The following is a 20,256-nucleotide window of genomic DNA, read 5'->3' as shown; positions in this document are numbered from 1 at the left end:
GAGTAATTTAATCATTTGATTGTGTTTTAAAAAATATAAAAGACTGATTTATCCCTTATCAATTTGAAAATAATTAATTAATCCTTGTGAAATGATCATATTAATCACAATAAATAATTCATTGATTTTTTTAGAAGAGCAAAATATAGTTATTGTACTATTTAAATTCATAAAAATAATATTTATTGGTTTGCATGAAAGATTGAGCCCCGTTAATTTTTTAATAATTTTTTTTAAAATTTTTTGATCATATATGCAATGTTTTTAAAATGTTAAATTTGATCAATTTTTAAATAAACTGACTAGAATGTAGTTCAAATAGCTTAAATCTCGATCTTGAAAGAAACAACTGAAGTTTTCTTTTAAGATAATTTTTAAAATATTTTTTATTTAAAAATAAATAAAAATTATTTTTAATAAAAATATATTAAAATAATAAAAATTAAATAAAAATTAAATTAAAAATAAAAGTAATTTGTTTTAAGATTTACAAAAACTAGGGTTGAACCCAGCGCCAATCAACCCCAAGGTAACGAAGAGGAGCAGCAATTACGTTAATGACAGGTAAGCAAACTCAAAGCACACAAGCACAAGCGCAAAAACAAGCAATCATCTATCCATCCATCAACGACAAACAACAGCAATGCCATCCCATCCCATCCCACCCACAACCATCCCCACCATCCCATCCCATCCCATCCCATCCGTCCATCCAAAAATCATTATTAATAAAAATAAAAAATAAAACACGGACACACCCACTAGTAAACACGCTCACTTGTTTGTGGCTTTCACTTTTATCCAGAGGTCGCCTTCTCTTTCTCTCATACACAAGCTCAAAGCTCAGAGATTCCTCCCCCTCCTCTTCTGCTTTTTTTCTCTTCCTCACTGTAAGTCTCTCTCTTCAGGAAGAAAAAGAAATCTCTCTTTTATTCTATTTATTACTTTGGCTGACCTTAACTAATTTAAGATCGAAACTTTTTTTTTTGGAATAATAATAATAATAACCTAGATCGTTAAACCTAGAAAGAAAGTTACCATCTAAAAATTGAAAAATCCGTCTCTTGTTTAACACATCTTGATTGGAAATTGAACTCTGATTTTTCGGATCCTGAATCGGGTTTGGATGTACAAATGTATGATTTCTCTTAGATTGGTTAGTTTGGATTTTTTTTTTCAATTGCTTTGTTGATTTTTGTGTATTTCTTCTTGTTGTTGTTGACTTTGTTGGTTAGTGAACATGAAGTGTTTTTTTTTCATCAGTTGCATGATTAGATTTAATAGAATTTATGAATATTTACTTGATAATACTCTGTTTGGTTGCTGAGAAATTGAAAAAAATTGACATTTTTGACCTTTTGTTTTGTTATGAAACTTGGGTGTGTTATGTTTATTGTTTGAGTGTAGAAGCTATTTTTAGTTGTTTTAACTAGTCTAAACTGAGATAATTGGTAGAATTGGGTGGATTCTTTTTATTTTTTTATGGGTGTTAGGAAATCTTGGCACTGGCCGAATTATTTTTGAATTATGTTATATGAAGATATGTCTAATGTTGCTTGAATATTCTCCAGGGAAATCATGAGTGACAAGGGAGACAAGACATGCCCATTGTGTGCTGAGGAGATGGATTTGACTGATCAGCAATTGAAACCATGCAAATGTGGTTATGAGGTTTAAGCTATGAGCCTTACTTGTATATTAGTTTCTGTGCAAAAAGACTGTTGGCTTCTCCACATCTCTATTATATTATGTTCACATTTGTTTTCTTCTCTCTTATTGTCACAGGTCTGTGTTTGGTGCTGGAACCACATTATGGAAATGGCCGACAAGGATAACTCTGAGGGTCGCTGCCCAGCGTGTCGTACACCTTATGACAAAGAAAAAATTGTGGGGATGGCAGCAAATTGTGAAAGGTTATAATCATGCTCACTGTGCGGTTCCTTTCTATTGTTCAAATACTATTTGATGAGTTGTTGATGTCCACAATTCAACATGCACTCTTTGCTATGTAGGCTAGTAGCTGAAATGCATTCAGAGAGAAAACTGAAGTCCCATAAGGTGAAGCCAAAAACATCTGATGGAAGGATGCATCTAAGCAATGTTAGAGTCATTCAAAGGAATCTAGTGTATATAATTGGATTACCTCTTAATCTTGCAGATGAATCCGTGAGTATTTTTGTGTATCTTTGTGCATCTCATCACAGCTTCTATGTAGATGTAATCTTGCTGTAATAATTCTTGCATCTGCTTACACTTCTTTATATATTTCTGGAGTCTGAGTTGGATTTTTTTTTTGTTTCTATCAGCTTCTTCAGCGAAAAGAGTACTTTGGCCAATATGGAAAGGTTCTGAAGGTGTCTATATCTCGAACCGCAACAGGGGCAATTCAACATGCTGCAAACAACAGTTGTTGTGTGTATGTTCACTTTCCATTTTTTTTGTCAAATGCTCTCTCCCCCCTACAGTGGGCTGAAACTTGAATCCTAATTAGGGATTCTGTCATACTGTAGTCATTTGATGTTTTGTAGTGTTAACACGGTACCTTTTTTCACTTGTTAGGTATATAACATATGCAAAAGAGGATGAAGCAGTTCGTTGTATTCAATCAGTGCACAGTTTTGTCTTAGAAGGTAGATCCTTGAGGTAAGATGATCGTTCCTCTGTGTGTTACTTTTTTGTTGACAATCTGTTGATTAATAAGAGTTGTATACAGGGCATGTTTTGGAACAACAAAATACTGCCATGCATGGCTGAAAAATACAGTAAGAACATGCAGACTATTCATCTTTTACAAGTCTGCATACCAAGAACTGAGCTTTCTCTGCTACCCATGTGCTAATACTTCTGTTGTTCCAGCCTTGCAGCATTCCGGACTGTTTATATTTGCATGATTTTGGCTCTGAGGAAGATAGTTTTACAAAAGATGATTTAGTTTCAGCCTTTACAAGGTTATTATCTGGTCTCCACCATTTTCCAGTTTTCATCTCTCTTACATTAAATTACTTTGCTTAAGAAGACTTGCCTAATATTCCTGGTCTTTTTGCTATTCATATATACCTGTATTGTTCTTAAATTATCTTATTATTGTTTTAAAGGAGTAGAGTACAACAAATTGTTGGTGCTACAAATAATTTGCATCGGCGATCAGGAAATGTTTTGCCACCCTCAGCAGATGAATCCACCAATAGGAACATATCATCCACGGCCAAACTTGATGCTAATACTTCTTCAAATGTAAGCCTCCATGTTATATTTTGCCTTTTCAGAAAAAAAAAAGGTTATTTATGGTGATGCATTTGGGGACTGTATTCTTGAAGGACTGATCATTAAATTATATAATCTTATGTAATCATTATAAGATAAAAATATTGAATGATCTCTAGTTCAGTAAAGTTAAAATGAACAAATCTAAAAAAGTAGTGTTATTGTTTATTACTCATGCAGTGCTCTTACTATTTGAAATACCCTGACTGTTGCTTTCCAGCAAAATATTGTGAACTGGGATAGCGGGTCATGTGCAGATAGTGGTGCTGGAAGATCCAATACACTTCACGGGGCATCTTCATGGTATGAGATCTGTTGTTATATGACATCCTGAATTTCATCTTATGATATGTGGCATGCTGACTTCTATGTTATGGTATGTGGCATTCAGAATTTTATTATATTCTATTTAATGCCTTTTTCAGGGTTACGCGTGTCGCTGGCAGTTTGCCACCAGTTACAAGTTTGTCATCATCTGGTGGAACTCCCAATCATAAACCTGAGACATCACATGGGGACCATGGTCTTGCGCCAGAAGTTGTGATCACCAAAAGTTCTGGTGATATAAAAAGAACCATACCTGAAGGAAGCTGTGAAGTGCATCCTGCCAATCTAACATCGATTGACCATTTTCCTTGTCCTCCAGCATCTCAGGACAGTGCTAGTGATACTGATGAACCACCAGCTGGAACTAGCCCTTCAAAAATTACTAAACTGTCCTATTTTACTGGTCTGGATGAAGATGAAAATTTTCATGCAGATGGGGACTTGCAGGGACTATGCTCTGGATTATCATCAATTAGCATTGATGATCACCTTAAGGATGAGTACCGTGAACCGGTTACTCCAGATATTTCAATTTCTAATCATAAACTGCCCAAAAGTCAAGGCTCACAACCTTTCGTGAGCGAGCCACCTAGTAATTCTTCATCCTCGCCAAAACTGAGAGAATGTGCAATTGTTGAGGATTTACTATGTTTTGATGACCGGGAAGTCCAGGGCTTTGGAAGCATCCATCATGAACCACCCATTTCATCTTTACTTTCTCCAAAACAGTATTTGGAGCAGTCAACCTATCATTCCTGGCGGCAAGGCGAGAATTGTCAAAGCACTATTGATGTACATCCAAGCATTGTTCCTGCTAAGCATGATGAGTTTGCTTTTCCATTCAGATCTGGCAACACTGTTTTGTCTAATGGGTTGCATGACAGGCAAGCCAATGGCCTTGTTGAGTGGGATAGGTCTTCTAACTATTCTAGTGTCTTGTCAGAGGTAGGACCGGGGAAGTGCTTGGAAGAACATGGTAGTAATGTAGCTAGTATTGACTATAAACTTGATCTAGATACAGATGAGAGCAGCATTATCTCAAATATTCTATCCATTGATTCTGGTGTATGGGAAGATTCGTTGACATCACCTCAGAGTTTTGTCAAGTTGCTGGCTGATAATGATAAACAACAAAGTTGCCGCAAAATACCATGCATGCGAAAAGCACAAGAGAGTAGTCAATCAAGGTTCTCATTTGCCAGGCAGGATGGTTTCTCTAATCATTTGTCTAATTTGGAGCATTCACTTGAAAATGCAACAAATAAATCTTCTTCCTCAAATTATATTATTGAAAACAAGGATCCTTGGATGGACAATTATCATGGCATCTCTTCAAATATTAGTTCCGTGGAATCAAATGGTTTCCTTAGCAAGCATCCTTTTACATCTAGTTTTTCTGGTGAGTGCCGTCTATTTTGATACAATGCATGATGCATCTTCCTATTTTCTTCTGAAGCTGTTCCTTTCATGTAACTGGATGTATTATGGTTTGCCATTGTAGTACCATTGCTGTCTTGCTATGGCCCTCATGCATATTTTTGTTAAATTTTGCCAAACATATTCTTGCCATTGTCTTGTATAACGGGAAATCCATTTGTTTTTTTTCCATGTATGATATGATGATGCATGATACATCCTTTATGTATTTGTGAGTAATGCTCTGAGTTCAGAAAACTATCTATGATAAAGAGTAATGCCAGGGATACTCCCAACTAAATTATGTGCTGTTTTCATATTGGCAGTTCTTGCTAAAGCAATGGCATAGGGTACTATCAGTAAGGGAATATTTTTAAAATTAATATCGTGTCATTCACTCAGGCTACCCTATTCAGCAAGAGATTCAGTAAAAAACTCTAGCATTATTCCTATCTTAACAAATGTGTTTTTGATTTATTTCCTTGAATCATGGGGAATGCCATTCCTTTCTTAGATCTGAATGATTCATCTCCTGTTTATTGGAGAATGTGTCTTTTTTTCCAGGGGGTGGGGGTGTTATTCAATAGTTTGGGGAAGAAGGATTTAAACTTGAGCTGTTCTTTTTTGAAAAGGTGTTGCTGCCAGTTAGGCTATAGCTATAGCCTTGCAACAGGGACATGTAGAGAACTGGAATGTTTGGTGGGGCCTTGGTACCTCCCAAACGTGTAAGGTGGCTTTAGGTTTCAGAACAACAAACCAACTCTTTATGAAGGGATAGATTGTCTTTTGGAATATTAACTCTTTGAAGTTGGGAGGTAGATATTGCTATCCAGGTATTCTTAGGTGTTGTGGAAAGGGCTGCAGCCTTTATTAGGGATGGTTTCCTTTTTAATTCATACCACTGTGGGATGCATGCCTGTTATTTAGAAGAAACATGGAGATGGTTTCTAGGCTCTGGTCCTAAGGAGGTCATCTTTCTAAATAACAGATTAAAGTAACTACTGATATTTTAATTTGCTTTATAGTTATGACCGGATGGTCATTGGGGTGACATGATACGGCGGCTTCCTGCTCACATGCTGAGGGTATTCTATGAAAGAAAATGCCTTCAAATTTTATTTCTCTATCTTGCTCCCTTATTAATCAAATCTTTTATTTTATGCTTGCTTGGTATCAATCTTGGGAGGGATGGAGTGTGTTAGTTTCTTTTTCAGAATTTGAAATATTGATAAATTTTCAGAATTTAAACCATTGATAAATTTTAGAGATGGGCTATTGAAGGTAAAATCTTGACATGTGATAATGATGCCTTTTAGATAGAACAAGAAATTCCATTGCTCTTTAGAAAGTCACAGTCAGAGTTGAGAAAGTCACAGGGGTCGTGGTGCTTAGTCATATCATCGGTGCAGTTATTTTAGTTTTTGTTCACATGTTGGGTGAAGAGTTATCTAGAAAGATTCTTGTCCAGTTTTTAGTTATATTTGGGAATACTAAAATGCTTGAATCCTCATAGCTTGTACTGTCAGTTATGCAAAGCCTCAACTTAGGAAGATTTTGATAAAAAATAAACTTTATCTCAGGAAGATTTTGAACTGTGAATTTCCTTGAATTTAAAATTTATTCTTTGCCGTTCTTACGAAGCTTTGGAACTAGTCTCCGTACTTATTTATTTATTTTTTGCTGCAATGCCATGAACAGTTTCCAAAACTTCCACTTCTCCCCCACCAGGATTCTCAGTGCCAAGTAGAGTTGTACCTCCAGGCTTTCCTACTCATGGAGCAGTGCACTATGATTTTGACCATTCTGGTTTGTGATTTATAATTTATGATGGTTTGCCATTTTGTTGTCTTTCTCTTCAATGAATTTTAATATATTTTTTTTATTCTCCAGCAAATCATTTTCTACAAAACTCTGCACCACTATCTCGGAACATTGGCATCTCTGGGGATGTTGAATTCATTGATCCTGCAATAATGGAAGTTGGCAAAGGATTTCTTTCAGCAAGGCTGAATAATCCAGGCTTTGATGCAAAGCCAGCTTTATCTCCTCATTTTAGTCCTTTTGATCATGATTCAGAGCTTCAGATGCTGATGCGGCAATCTATTTCTGCACAGCAGAACATAAGGTTATCAGATCGCTTCAGGAATAGATTCTCTCCCCCAGATGATACGTACTCCATTTCACCTGTGCTTCTGGGTCAATCCCCGCCCAACAAACCTTCATCATTTACACAATTGACGGCTCAACAGATTAGAAATGTGCACATCTCAAATGGCAGTTTGGGTGGTTGGAATGAGGTAAAAAATGTTAGTGATCCTTGTATGCCAGAATTCCTAGGAAATGGAGGGATGGGATTTAGCAAATTTGTTCCTAGTTATGAGGATTTGAAGTATCAGATGTCTGGTACCAGCAATCTATACAACAGAGGATTTGCAATGTGATTGCTGCTGGGGATTGGAATTACTCCTTTATGCTTGAATAGGCTGATGAACTTAACATAGTGGTTAATTTGGTGCATTCTAAGGTGCCCGTGGATGAATATGTTTCAGTTTCTTTGTGTTGGTGCATATTGGTTGTTGGCAAACCCTAGCCAGATGTATTCTTTGCCCCTCTCATGACCAGGAACTTCTATCTTCTAATGGAGCGAGTGAAAAGGCAGTTTATTGTCATGGCAGAATTCAGTGTGGGCTGCAAGGGATTACTAAGCCTCGAGTGACTGGGATTGCTCTTGGCTTCACTCTTTGTGGTGCATCTGAGTTGAATGGTTATTCCATTTAATCCAGATGCATGTTCATATCATGCATCATTATCGACATCTTTTTATCCATATAAAGAGAAGGTGAATGGCAAGTCTTCTTGTGTGCTTGTGAATTCAAAAAATCAATATACATCGAATAATTATTTGTTCATGCTCTACTTGTCTTTCTATTTGCAGGTTAGCTGGGAAAAGAACACTGGTTTTAACAATGCACATTTTGGCAGTTTTTTAGACTTGGAGTGAATCTGTCGTACTCACGTCTTACATGAATAAAGAAGGTATTTGGTAGTTGCACCTAATTCAGATATGTTCATCATCTTAACAAATAGGCCCAAAGCTAGAGTTCAAATGGAAAACTGAGGCTTCCTATAGATAATAGAAAAATGAAGGTCTTCGTTTCTTTCCTTCCTTTTTTTAATGTTGCCTTACATGAATGAAAACAGAGTTTAAACTATTGTTTGTCTCCCGTTTCTTTCTCCTCACATAATGAGTTGTGCCAGTGAATCTATTTGTCCTTGCATTATGGGGTGGGGTGGGGTGGGGTGGGGGGGATACAAGAAAACATTTTCGAGCTTGATTCTGGATCTGTAATGTAGCCAATTGATGTTTTGGTCAATATTGATCTGTAATCGTTTTGGTCAATATTGCTTGTTAAGCATACATCTGATTTGAAATGGAAATAAGAAAATGAACCTATTTAGTGTCTTTTTGTTTCTCGGAGACATACATTCTTGAGACAAAAAGTTGATAATATCATTTCAACTTCTTGGTTTCAATGTTTGAGTTGCTTCCAAGGGATCTTGTCCTCTGATATACCTTCTCTGCCACAGAAATAGCTAGGTTTTCTTGCAATTATTTTGGTTGATACATGAGAATATCTGAAGAACGAAATACAGAGACACCGAATAAATATGGTTAGGGTGTAGCTCAATGAGATCCACAACTGTGCCTCCTTTATGTAATATAAATCTGTTACTTGTATCCCAATTTTTTAACTTGGTAGTCCACGTTTTTTCCATCTGCCGTAGTCCACGTTTTTTCCATCTGCCTCCTAACAAAATAAGAGTCAAAGTTTGCCTTTGAAATTGTCTTTCCTAATACAACAGATTTTTGATAGATTTTTGGCTGTTTGATGTTGGTGAGTGATAGAGGAACTGGGTGGAATATGATAATAATAAATTGTTAATATTTCAGGGACTACCTTTATGTTTAGCCAACAGATAATCTGAACCTTTGATTTTAATGATGTGAAGAGAATTGGTTGCATACATTTTTGCAAAAATGCATCTGAAACATTTTTGCAAAATTCAGAGGTGTCCTAGATCATCTGATCTTTGTATTAAATTTATTGCTATTTATTTCGTACCTTAAAATTTGATGTCATTTAATATATAAAATTTGTTCCTATTTTTTTTTTTTGTTATTTTGTTATTTTTAATTTCATTCCAGAACATTTTGTTTTATTTTATATTTATGTTTGATTTGATTCTTATTTTATGGATATTTATTTTGTTTTTAATTTTTTTATTGATTTTTTAAAAATTTTATTCATGTTATTTTATTGATTATGGATTTAGCTTCGTGATTTTTTTTTATGTTTGTTTTTGTAGGGTTAGTTTTCGTCTCATGTTTCAGGTTATAAGTTCTAAAAATTAGCTCAAGTTGATTTTTATTTTTTCGTAGGTCCTTTTTACAGTTATTTTTTTGTTGATTTTTTAAGTTGATTATTTTTTAGTTTTGCTCTTTAATATTGTGTTGTTTAATATTTGAGTTTTGTTGTTTTATTTAATTTGTTTTTTACCGGGTTATTTTGGTTTTATGATCAAGTTGTGTATTTGGTAGATTGATTGAAGTTGGTTTTTTTTTGGGTTTTTTTAATTTGATTTATTAAAAATTGAGTTTTAATTTCTTTTTCCTGTTTTATTTTCATTTAATTTTCATTTTGTTATTAAATATTGAGAAGATAATTTTTCTAAAATATTTTTAAGTTGATAATAGTGTGTGTATATATATATATTTAATTTGGTTTATTTATTGCTGTTTTTTAATTATATTATTAAGTTAATTGTATTTATTGAATCAACTAGAACAAACGACCTGATTATTGAATTTATATATTTTTTTATTTATTTACCTCTATTTTTTTGTTCTGTTTTTACAATGAGATGAATTGGGTCCAGACTGAAGTACCGTGTGCCACCGTAATGGGAATGAAGGCTGTGAATGTAATTGAACAAAGAAAACATTTATTGTAAGGCATAGAGGCAGGTCGTTTCATCTAGCAGCTAGCTTCTCTTTTCATCCAATGGATTGTCGTTGGCAATGCAATCGTTTCATCCAATGCATGTTGTCACCCATTGAAACTAGGGATGATATTTATGGGTTGGATTTTGTAATATTCACACACACCTAAATCTGAACCTAAAATGTTTACCTGAACTCGACTTGAACCCAATCAGGTGTAAATCAAACCTGACTTGATTTGAGTTTTGGGATTTGATTGTGTATCTATCACGTGTCTCATGATAGCAATAATGGAAAAAACAAATGCGAAATCTATTAAGTGATGGAGAATATCATGAGACTTAATAGATCTGAAATCACTGCAAAGCACAAGATTACTTTACCTTTTTTTTTGCTTTAGATGGTAGATTCGACAAACTAAGGAAAAAAAAAAAACAAATGGCATTGAATTATATTTTTATTGAACAATTAGAATTGGCTCTAAAGATTTATAATTCAATATGCATTAGTGGCTTTTGAAGAACAATCACGAAGATCTTATGAAAATGTTAGAAAATGTAAAACATATATTTGTTATTGTATGTGTATATATATATACATGTATATGTTAATATTTTATCTTTCATCTTCTTGAATGACTCATACATAGATGATTGATTTAAGTAGTGTTTGATATTGCGGTATCAGTTGCTTTTCAAAATATTTTCGTTTGGAAATACATTAAAAATAATTTTTATTTTTTAAAATTTATTTTTGACATCAGCATATCAAAAAGATTCAAATTTTTTTAGAAGCGTGGCTGGCCCTCAAAAACAAATAACCCCTTCATCTATTTCTTTATCTCCCCATGAATTGTATGTTTGTAACAACATGGATAAAATTTTCTCAACTTCAATCAACTAGGCTTATTATGTCTATTCTAATTTTCTCAACTTCAATCAACTAGGCTTATTATGTCTATTCTTTTGAGTAATATATCTAGAAATGCCTATTGATTTCTTATTAACATTGTTTTAAACACAACTGATATATTCTAAAATAACCTTTATTCGAACATCTTACCATTAACCATGAATCTTTTTTTGATTTTTATTCACTCAACTTGTCTATTTTCCTATTCGAAACGAAGAAGGAAAAAAATACGAGTTACTAACTCAAAATCAAATTACAAAAGATCTTGTTGCAACCAATATAGTACTAGTAAAAATAAGTAATACAATTATTTAAATTCTATTTACATTACAAGTTTAGATTAGAATAGAAGTATAGTCTTTCTATTTTATTTCAACTTCTTGTATGATATTGTTGCCCTAACTGCATTTTCACTTTTGTTCTCTTAATTTAATTTAAGTAAATTCACTTGAAACTTGAACTCGGTTCATGTTTGGTTGTAGTTGAATCCATTTTTATTCCTTTTCTTTTCTAACTTATTCAAATTAGAAAAGAAAAAGAAAAAAAAAGGGTAATTGTTAGAGATATTTAATTGTGTCTTTATGTGTTTGCTTGCTACACCTGATATGTTTACTTACTTACTCTTACACCGTTAATATACCTTTTTATTAATCATGAAATTTTTGATCTACTCTTTTCAGGTTGCTTGCTTGCTTCTAAAGCCCTTTGCAATAGGTTTATATTGTCCTGATTTGAACTAGAATTACTAACTCGGAATTAGGGGATACTGTTGACTTGTTAACTGTATGTACAATTGGTATTTATACAAGAAGTATTGTATTGAAAGATTTAAGTTATTGCTCAAGAAAGAAATATTCAAATTCCTAAAAGATGAAATCAATCAAGTACTTTATTTTAGTAATATAATAGATAAAATTATATTAGTCAAACTTTAGAATTAAGAGGTATCTGATTAGATTTGGATATCTATCCTACAAATATACCGAGATAAATAATATGATTTGGCCCTTAGATTTATTTATAGCCTTCAAGGAGCCATATGAAGTGAAAATCTCATGTATGAATATGTAATAGTTATGGGACAATGATGTCATCACTGACTATAATTATCTAACAGTTCGAGTACAGTTGATGTAGTTATGACATAATCAAAATATGGTTTTTAGGGATAGAATTTGTGGCATCAACCTATAAAAATTATCATTTTTCTCATTTCATCCCTAGCAGAATGTGAGAGATTACCTTTTGATTTACTAGAAATAGAAGGAGAATTAGTAGTAAGTTATCAAATTGAATATTCAAGTATCAAATCTACTTTATTTTATGTTACTTCCTATCTAAACTTAGTTGTCTCTTTATTATTTGTAATAGTTCTTTATTTGGGTGGTTGGAATATCTCTATTCCATAAATATTTGTTTCAGAGTTTTTTTTATTTTGAAATAAATAAAATAGGTAGAGTCTTTGTAACAACAATGAGTATTCTTATTATGTTGGTTAAAACTTATGTGTTCTTATTCATTCCTATCACAACAAGATGGACTTTACCTAGACTAAGAATGGACCAACAAGTAATCATTTTGGATGGAAATTTCTTTTACATATTTATTTTGGCAATCTATTATTAACAACCTCTTCCCACCTTTTTTCACTATAATTCACACGATATGTTCCTTGTGGTAATTAGGTTCATGAATTATGGTAAAAAAACAATACATGTACATTGATGAAAGTTTCATGACCATGTTATCCTAGGTAAATCACTTAATTATAATTATTCAATATTCTTATGAAAAATTAATCACATCAAAGCGTTTCCGCGTTTAAACCCATTTTGAATTTGATAAATGCATTGCTTGTAATATATTTTTTTTGTATGTCATATAGATTTACTTCTTGTTGAATGAGAATTGAAAACTAATATTCAAAAGAAATGTTTGCTTAATTACAGTATTGATTTCACAATCTATATATTTTGCGGCAACTTTGTTAAGTATTGTTTAACTAATTGTTTATCGATGACTTTAGAATATGAACTTTCTACCTATAATCATCACGAATTGAATTATAGGAAAAAATATGAATTTTAAGTCACAAAAGCCAAAACTCATGACAAATTGAAATAGTTAGTGATTCTCAAATTCGAATCTAAAATTGTATTTCCCTTATGATATATGAAAATCAAAATGAATATGTAATTATCTAGTATTGATTCTTTTCAATAAAATAAAATAAAATAAAAGTATACTCCATTGCAATTATATAAAAAATTATGAGCATATGTAAAACCCAAAACATAAATTATTACATGTATATCTCTAGTCATTTAGATGACCTGTTTATGATTCCTATAGAAAATTGATATTTCTCTAGAGCACGAAGTGTGTTGTAAAAAATTAACTTGCAATAAAAGGGAATATATATATATATATATAGTTCTATTTGTGTATGCTTAACAAAGCCTTCTTTTGCGCTTCAACAAGCTCTGTTAATATAGAAAAATAGATTAAAAAAAATTCTATGCGAAGCATTTTTTTTAACTGAACAAGGAAATTTAAGAAAAAAAAAGCTAAAAATAATTTTATATTATTTATGACTATTAGGTGTTTATCTCATCGAAGAGATCAACCCCAAATAATTTATTTCACTTATATCTAATTGTATTGGAATATGTAATATCATATATAATAGTAGAAATGGAATAACTTTTTTGTTATTCTATATAAAATCTTATAAGCTTAAGTTAAGTGAAATTTATCTTTTGATTCTTGAAAAATGAGGGGCAAAAGGATTGATCGAAAAAACAATCCTTATTCTTATTCTTATTATAAGATCATGATTGGATCCGCATTTATTTGGTAAAAACAAGAATCGTTTCCTTTGAGAATGATCTAAAAAGAATTAGTTAGAACATGAAAACATGACTGAATTTGTTCTAGTTACTTTTCAGGACTAAGTGGATGAAGGGAGAAGCTTCTCGACCAGTGAAAAGAGTCTAGTGACTTTGAAAAAATTGAATGAGGAGTCAAATGAGGTGAAAATCTTATGTACGGTTTTGTAGAGTGGTATTAATGATGACATATTTATCAACTTCTCCATTATCACCCATAAAAAACCAAACTCAAAGCTCTTATCCTAACATTATGCCTTTTAAAACTATGTTATATTTAATAATATATAAAAAAATAGATATTTATAAAATTTAGCATCAACTTAATATCAGGGCATTTTGTAAATTACAAATGTCGTTTTCTAAAAAAAAATTCATTATAGTCTTAAAAGCAAATTTAAAATATCACAAAATATTTTGTATGTGGTTGAAGAAAAAAAATATTAATAAATGTGGTAAAATTATATATATATATATATAAATATATTAAAAATATTAAAAAAACATATACTTTATTTTAATTGAATATTCATGATATTGTTTTTCATATTAAACACATATTAATTGGGAAAAAAACAAAGTTTAAATTTCCTTAAAAACCTATATTATTATTTGTGAAAAATGAAAAAATTGAATTACAAAATTTTTTAGTTCTTTTAAATCTAAATTCATAAAACTTATTAAAAAATAAAAAAAAACTAGAAAAAGAAAATTGCTAAGTGCGTGAGCCTGGCCTTGGTGGCCCAACATACTTGGGCCTCTAAAAACCATGTCTAGGCTTTTTTTGCTTTTCTTTTTTTTTAAAAAAAAATAAGCAGATGGCATGTCGCCTGCTTCGATAAATGACATGTCATTTTCTTCTTAGAATTTAGCTATCATGGAGGTGGCTAAAAAAATCAAGAAAGATGATTTTTTAACATAAAAGTCCATTTTGACCGAAAAATTCTAAATAATATCTTAAAGACCTACATAAATCCATTTATGACATCAAATAACCTAAAAAGAGTTGAAAAACTAAAAATCAACCCGAATTCATAAAACCTTTTAAGCCCAGATCTACCATTTCAATGGGTAGGCCAAAAAACATAATAATGAAACTTCTTTTGTCGAATGAAATTCGTTGATATTTAGATCAATATTTTTTATGGTTGAAACTTGTGTCAACTGACCACTTTCTCTTTCCTCTCTATTTTCAAGTAAGTTTCTTTCTCTAATTCAAGGACTTAAAAATAAAAATAATGAAGTTTCAAACCAAAATAAAAATTATTGTTAATATGAGGTTAATCATAAATTTTCTTTGTATTTTATATTTTGTATTTTAATCCCTTGTCTCTAAATATTGTATTTTTACCATAATGTCAAGCCTAATATCTTTTAATTAGGCTATAGAAGGGCTTGAATGAAAAAACAAAAGTTCAAAAATTAAAAAAAAAACATTCATAAGGTACTAGGTTCACTGTTATGAACAATAAATTTAACATCTAATGTCTTTTAGTTGTCAATACTAGTCGTGTACCCGTGATATATCGTGAGGTTTCTTTTTGCTTAAAAAATGTTGTTCAAGTAGTGCAAATATGTTTTTTTTTTTTAAATAAAATATATGACTCGAGTCATTGACCAGACTAGGTTAAATAAGTAGGTTTTATTTTAATCAAATGATAAAAAAAGAAAAAGAAGTAATGATAGCACAACAAATGGACCAAATTAAAAAAGAAAGTGTTAATTGTATCATTGGGAAAAAATATATTATTGTAAAAGAGAAAAAACGATATAGCTCAATTATTAGCCCATTAAATATGGAAGGGCAAAATTAAGTGAAAAAATAACAAAAAAATCAGCTCGAGTTAATCTGAGTTAGCATGACAAACCTATAACTCGAGGAATAAGAGGTGAGCTTGATAATGCAGCTTGTTTTAGTGGTGATGGTTTGATTTGTAGTTGATGGATTTTTTGTATTTTTATTTTTATTTTTCTCTTTCTTCCCTCTAAAATTACATCTTAACCCTTTTTAATATTGATATTTCAACTTCAGTCCTTATTCTTTTGGTTCTTAATTTTTATTTTTGATCATTTTATAAAAATTTTATTTATTTCCAACTTCATCCTCCAATCTCAATTTTTCATATATTATTTTTTCAATTTAATCCTTCTTTGTTTTATTATTTTTTTTGGTTGAATGCCTTCGGTATCATCATAATTATTTATTTTTCAATAATTTTAATGTCTTGATTAGATAAAAAAACATAAAAAAATATTTTTTTAATTAAAAATATATAATACAGATAATGTGTGTGGAGTATACTATACTGTATTAAGTCGAACCAAAATATATATATCGTCATTGATAGGATTTGAAGCCATTTCATTTCAATGGCTACCTGGTTGGAAGTAAAATCCGGATTCCTTGGCTTTCTTCTGAGGTAGGACAGTAGGCCTGCAGGAAAGATTGAAAAGAAGGAGGCCAGTCAATCTTAGTTATGCTTTATTAACAAAACTAAAAAAAAAAAAAAAAAACTGGTTTCAATGTGTGTTTTTTTTCATAATTGATATTTAATTAAATAAATAAAAAACAAAATGAATTGGGTTCGGGTGAGGCATTTGCGTTCTTCGAGCAATGCATGTGTTTTTATATCAAAAATATCTTTCTGTCGTGTTGTTTAAAGCATCACTATATTTTTTTTTGGTGGTGAAAAAGGTTTCAATGGTAATGATTTGATTAGTCGTTGATAAATTTTTTTATTATTTTTTTTCCCTTTAAAATTACATCTTAATTTTTTTTATTGAAGGTATTTCAACTTCAGTTCTTATTCTTTTGGATTCTAATTTTTATTTTTGGCCCCATTGTAAAACTTTTATTTATTTTTAATTTCATTCTTTAATCCCAATTTTTTATATATTATTTTTTTTCAATTTAGTTCTCATTCTTTTTATTATTTTTTGGATCTTTTGTTGAATTGATTTTTCTTTTTAATTTCATCATTCAATCAAGAATTTGTTTTTCTTTTTTAAATTCAATTTTGATCATCATTTGTTTGATTGTTTTTTGTCCTTTAGTTCAATTAATTTTTCTTTTCAATTTCACCATTTAATAAAAAATAAAATTTATTTTTATCTCAATTTTGATCCTCATTCTTTTAATTATTATTTTTTTGTTTTAGATCCTTTTGTGTAATTGATATTATTTTTCCAAGTTACACTTCAATATTGGTTGAGAATTGAGCTTTGTGGTTTTTTCAAATAAAATGCTTTCAATTTAATGCTTCGAGTTACAAATTTGAAGAGTTAACATGAGTTGACATTTAAAAAAAATATTTTATTTATTTTTCTTTTAGCCTTATGATTTTTTATATTTGTTTTTACTAGAAAGTTAACCTGAGTTAGAAAAAAAATGTTACGATGCTTTTAACAATGTAACAAAAATATTTTTAGATATTAAGAGGCATGCGAAGAACAAAAATACCTCACACGAGCCCAACTGTTTTTATTTTTTATTATTTAATTATATTTAATTAAATATTAATTTGCTTCTTAGCTGAAATGGAAAAAAAGAAAAAACACACATTGAAACCGGTTTTAATTTTTTTTAGTTTTTGTTTCCAAAGCATAACTAAGAATGACTGGCCTCCTTTTCAACCTTTCCTGCAGGCCTACTGTCCTCCCTCAGAAGAAAGCCAAGGAATCCGGATAGGTAGCCATTGAAATGAAATGGCTTCAAATTCAAGATATATATATATATATATATATATATATATATATATATATATATATATATATATATATATATATATATATATATATTGGTTTGACTTGATACAGTATAATTTACTCTAAATACATTATTTGTATATTTTTTTAATTAAAAATATATTAAAATAATATTTTTTATATTTTTTTTCTTATCAACAACACATTAAAATTATTAAAAAATACATATCCTTTCACATAAAATTAAAAAAAAATATGATGATATGTAAGGCATTCAACACAAAAAAAAAGAATAAAAAAAGGCAGAAAATCAACATCAGCTTCTCATAGCATGTTTTTTTTTTAAGTGTTTTTTTTAATTAAATTATTTTTTCGTTTCAAATTAGTATTTTTAATATTTTTAGATTATTTTGATATACTAATATTAAAAATCAATTTTAAACAATAAAAAATTATTTTAATATATTTTTAAATAAAAAATATTTTAAAAATTAACTACAACTATAATAAAAGAAAAAAAAGAAGAGGGTGGAAACTTAAATCTGATCTCTACCGTAGAGGCAGGCATGGGAGTGGGGTGCTGATAAACGGGGGCTGGGCTGGGCTGGGCTGGGCTGGGCTAGCCTAGGGGGTGGATATTATAGATTAGGGCAGAAGCTCTGTCTAATTCATATTAATCAATTCTATGAAAGCTAACTACCTAATTTTAGCAAATTAATCACCGTAGTTAGCAGGAACCCAAAGCCCATGATGAAAATTACAGAAATGCCTTGATTTATTGAATTTATTATTTTGCCTTTCTATAAAATTAAAAAAAAAATTGAACTGTCTCTAAGAGATAATAGTCTTTTTATATAGTCATTGGTTATTATAAAATTGATGGAACAATTTGATTTTTTTATATTTTCTTGAACAATATAATTACATAATTGTCTTTAAAAATGAAAAATATATATTTAACTTTGAAATATGGGCTTTTTGAAAAATGTTGTTTTTCACATAACTTTATTGCCTTTAAATTTTGTACTTTCATCTTAGTTTTTTTTTTTTAAAAAAAAATCACATGATTCAAGGGCAATCTAATATTCAAAATTTTGTTTTTTTCGCGTCAACAAGTAAGTCGTTTAGCTGACTTAAAACAATGTGTGCCACGGTCGTCAAAAAAAAACTTGCCTTAATGTTTTCTAAATCATCAAAGTGGAGCCTACTTCTCTAGGCAACACATGCGGCGTACTTCTTTATGATTGGATATCAATTGACTTCTTTTTTTTAAAAAAAACTTTTTTAACTATTCTTCTTGATTTTTATGTTTAACCTCAGGAAATCATTTAATTTATTTTTCTTTTATATTTGATCATTATTTTTTTAATTGATATTTTTTTTATTTGAATGAATTTATATAATTAAAAATTGTTTTTAATTTCATCCGTTATTTTTTTTATTTGTCAGATTAAATCCTCATTATTTTTATTACTATTTATTTTATTTAAGATCATTTTAAAATTTATTTTCTTTTACATTCTCATCACCTTCATTTTTACTGCTATTTGTTTTTACTTTGACAAATTTTTTTAATTGATATTATTTTTTAATTTCATCATTTAATATTAAAATAAGTTTCTTGATTGGATCCAGGTCTAAAATTTAAGAGGTTGTGAATTTGAAAAATTAACTCAATTTAAGAGATTTACTTGAGTTTATTTTTTTTTAACTCGTCTTTTTTCATTTTTATCCTTTAATATTTGATTTAATTAAAAATTGAGTTCTATTATTTTTTTATTTTTTTTCTATAAGCTTTTCCACTAATTTTAAAAATAACTCGGGTTATTTTGAAATTTTTATTTGTACATCCCTGTTAAATATTGGGATAAACATAGCAGTAGCTCTACCTAATTTGGCTGATCGCGCATACAAAATAAATACATCTGTTATTAGGTTAAAACTCCACAACTGAATGTTAAATTAATTAGCAATCACTTGCAAGTTGTAAATAATTACAAAAACAAAATAAATCTTAATTTTTCTGTACTCTCTCCACTGCCAAACTAAACTCATCATATGGGTAGCTAGCTTGACTTCCTGTTAGTCAAATTATAGTAGCTTGATTACAAAGCCAGCTCTACTTATTATTATAACAGACCAATTTCATTTTGTAGGGTTTGTAGCTTCCTAAACCACCCTTTTTTTCTTTTTAACCTTTTCTTTTGCCTTCATGTTTCTGTAGACTTAATTATTTGAATATTTTGGTTTCTATTGTTCTTGAGAAGGAACAAAAGAGGAAGACGAGGAAAGCTCATCAAGTACAGAAAGTATGAAGACTTCGTTGAAGTTCCTTGCTCTTTCAAAGCCTAACATATCCACTGGGTTGCAGAGGCTAGTCAAGGGTTTCAAGAACTTCTCTCAATTATTTGGTCAGTCTAAGTTTATTTTTCAGCTATCTTTTAAAAATAACACGGGTTACCTTGATTGACTAAGATCAAGCCAACGTGTTGCTATCTCTATATTTAAAAAAATATATTATTTGATATATCATCTCAATATTTTAAAAATAATTTATCTAACATGCATTAATTTAGGTTAGAAAAAAATAATCTAACTCGCTTCGTAGGAGGCCAAGAATCTAGTCAACACCATACCATGTGAAGCTTTCACTAATTTGGGAATTGAAAAACACAGAAAGGTTAATACAATTAACCCAGCTGATAGATGCGGAAAAACGAGGGAAGAAAATAGATGCTATGG

The 20,256-nt window shown here is 30.3% G+C and overlaps 1 protein-coding gene across 3 annotated transcripts; it reads left to right on the top strand.

Moving 5' to 3' along the window:
• Window positions 1–735: 735 nt before the first annotated feature.
• Window positions 736–11,790, top strand: LOC133690319 (uncharacterized). Of its 3 annotated transcripts, none has more exons than XM_062110566.1 (15): window positions 736–890; window positions 1,572–1,671; window positions 1,786–1,913; window positions 2,013–2,166; window positions 2,307–2,416; window positions 2,560–2,643; window positions 2,714–2,762; window positions 2,857–2,948; window positions 3,096–3,234; window positions 3,485–3,567; window positions 3,690–4,990; window positions 6,706–6,813; window positions 6,898–7,846; window positions 7,943–8,043; window positions 11,602–11,790. In XM_062110566.1, exons 2-13 carry the CDS (start codon window positions 1,579–1,581, stop codon window positions 7,446–7,448), a joined length of 2,892 nt encoding a protein of 963 aa, XP_061966550.1. In that variant the 5' UTR covers window positions 736–890; window positions 1,572–1,578; the 3' UTR covers window positions 7,449–7,846; window positions 7,943–8,043; window positions 11,602–11,790. The 3 variants fall into 3 exon arrangements, with proteins under 3 accessions (XP_061966550.1, XP_061966551.1, XP_061966549.1); XM_062110567.1 differs by lacking the exon at window positions 11,602–11,790 and adding an exon at window positions 9,946–10,274; XM_062110565.1 differs by lacking the exon at window positions 11,602–11,790 and having other exon boundaries at window positions 7,943–8,470.
• Window positions 11,791–20,256: the final 8,466 nt, after the last annotated feature.

This window comes from Populus nigra, chromosome 3 (assembly GCF_951802175.1).
Source record: "Populus nigra chromosome 3, ddPopNigr1.1, whole genome shotgun sequence".
Lineage (NCBI taxonomy): Eukaryota > Viridiplantae > Streptophyta > Magnoliopsida > Malpighiales > Salicaceae > Populus > Populus nigra.
This window is presented reverse-complemented; position numbering and strand designations above follow the sequence as displayed.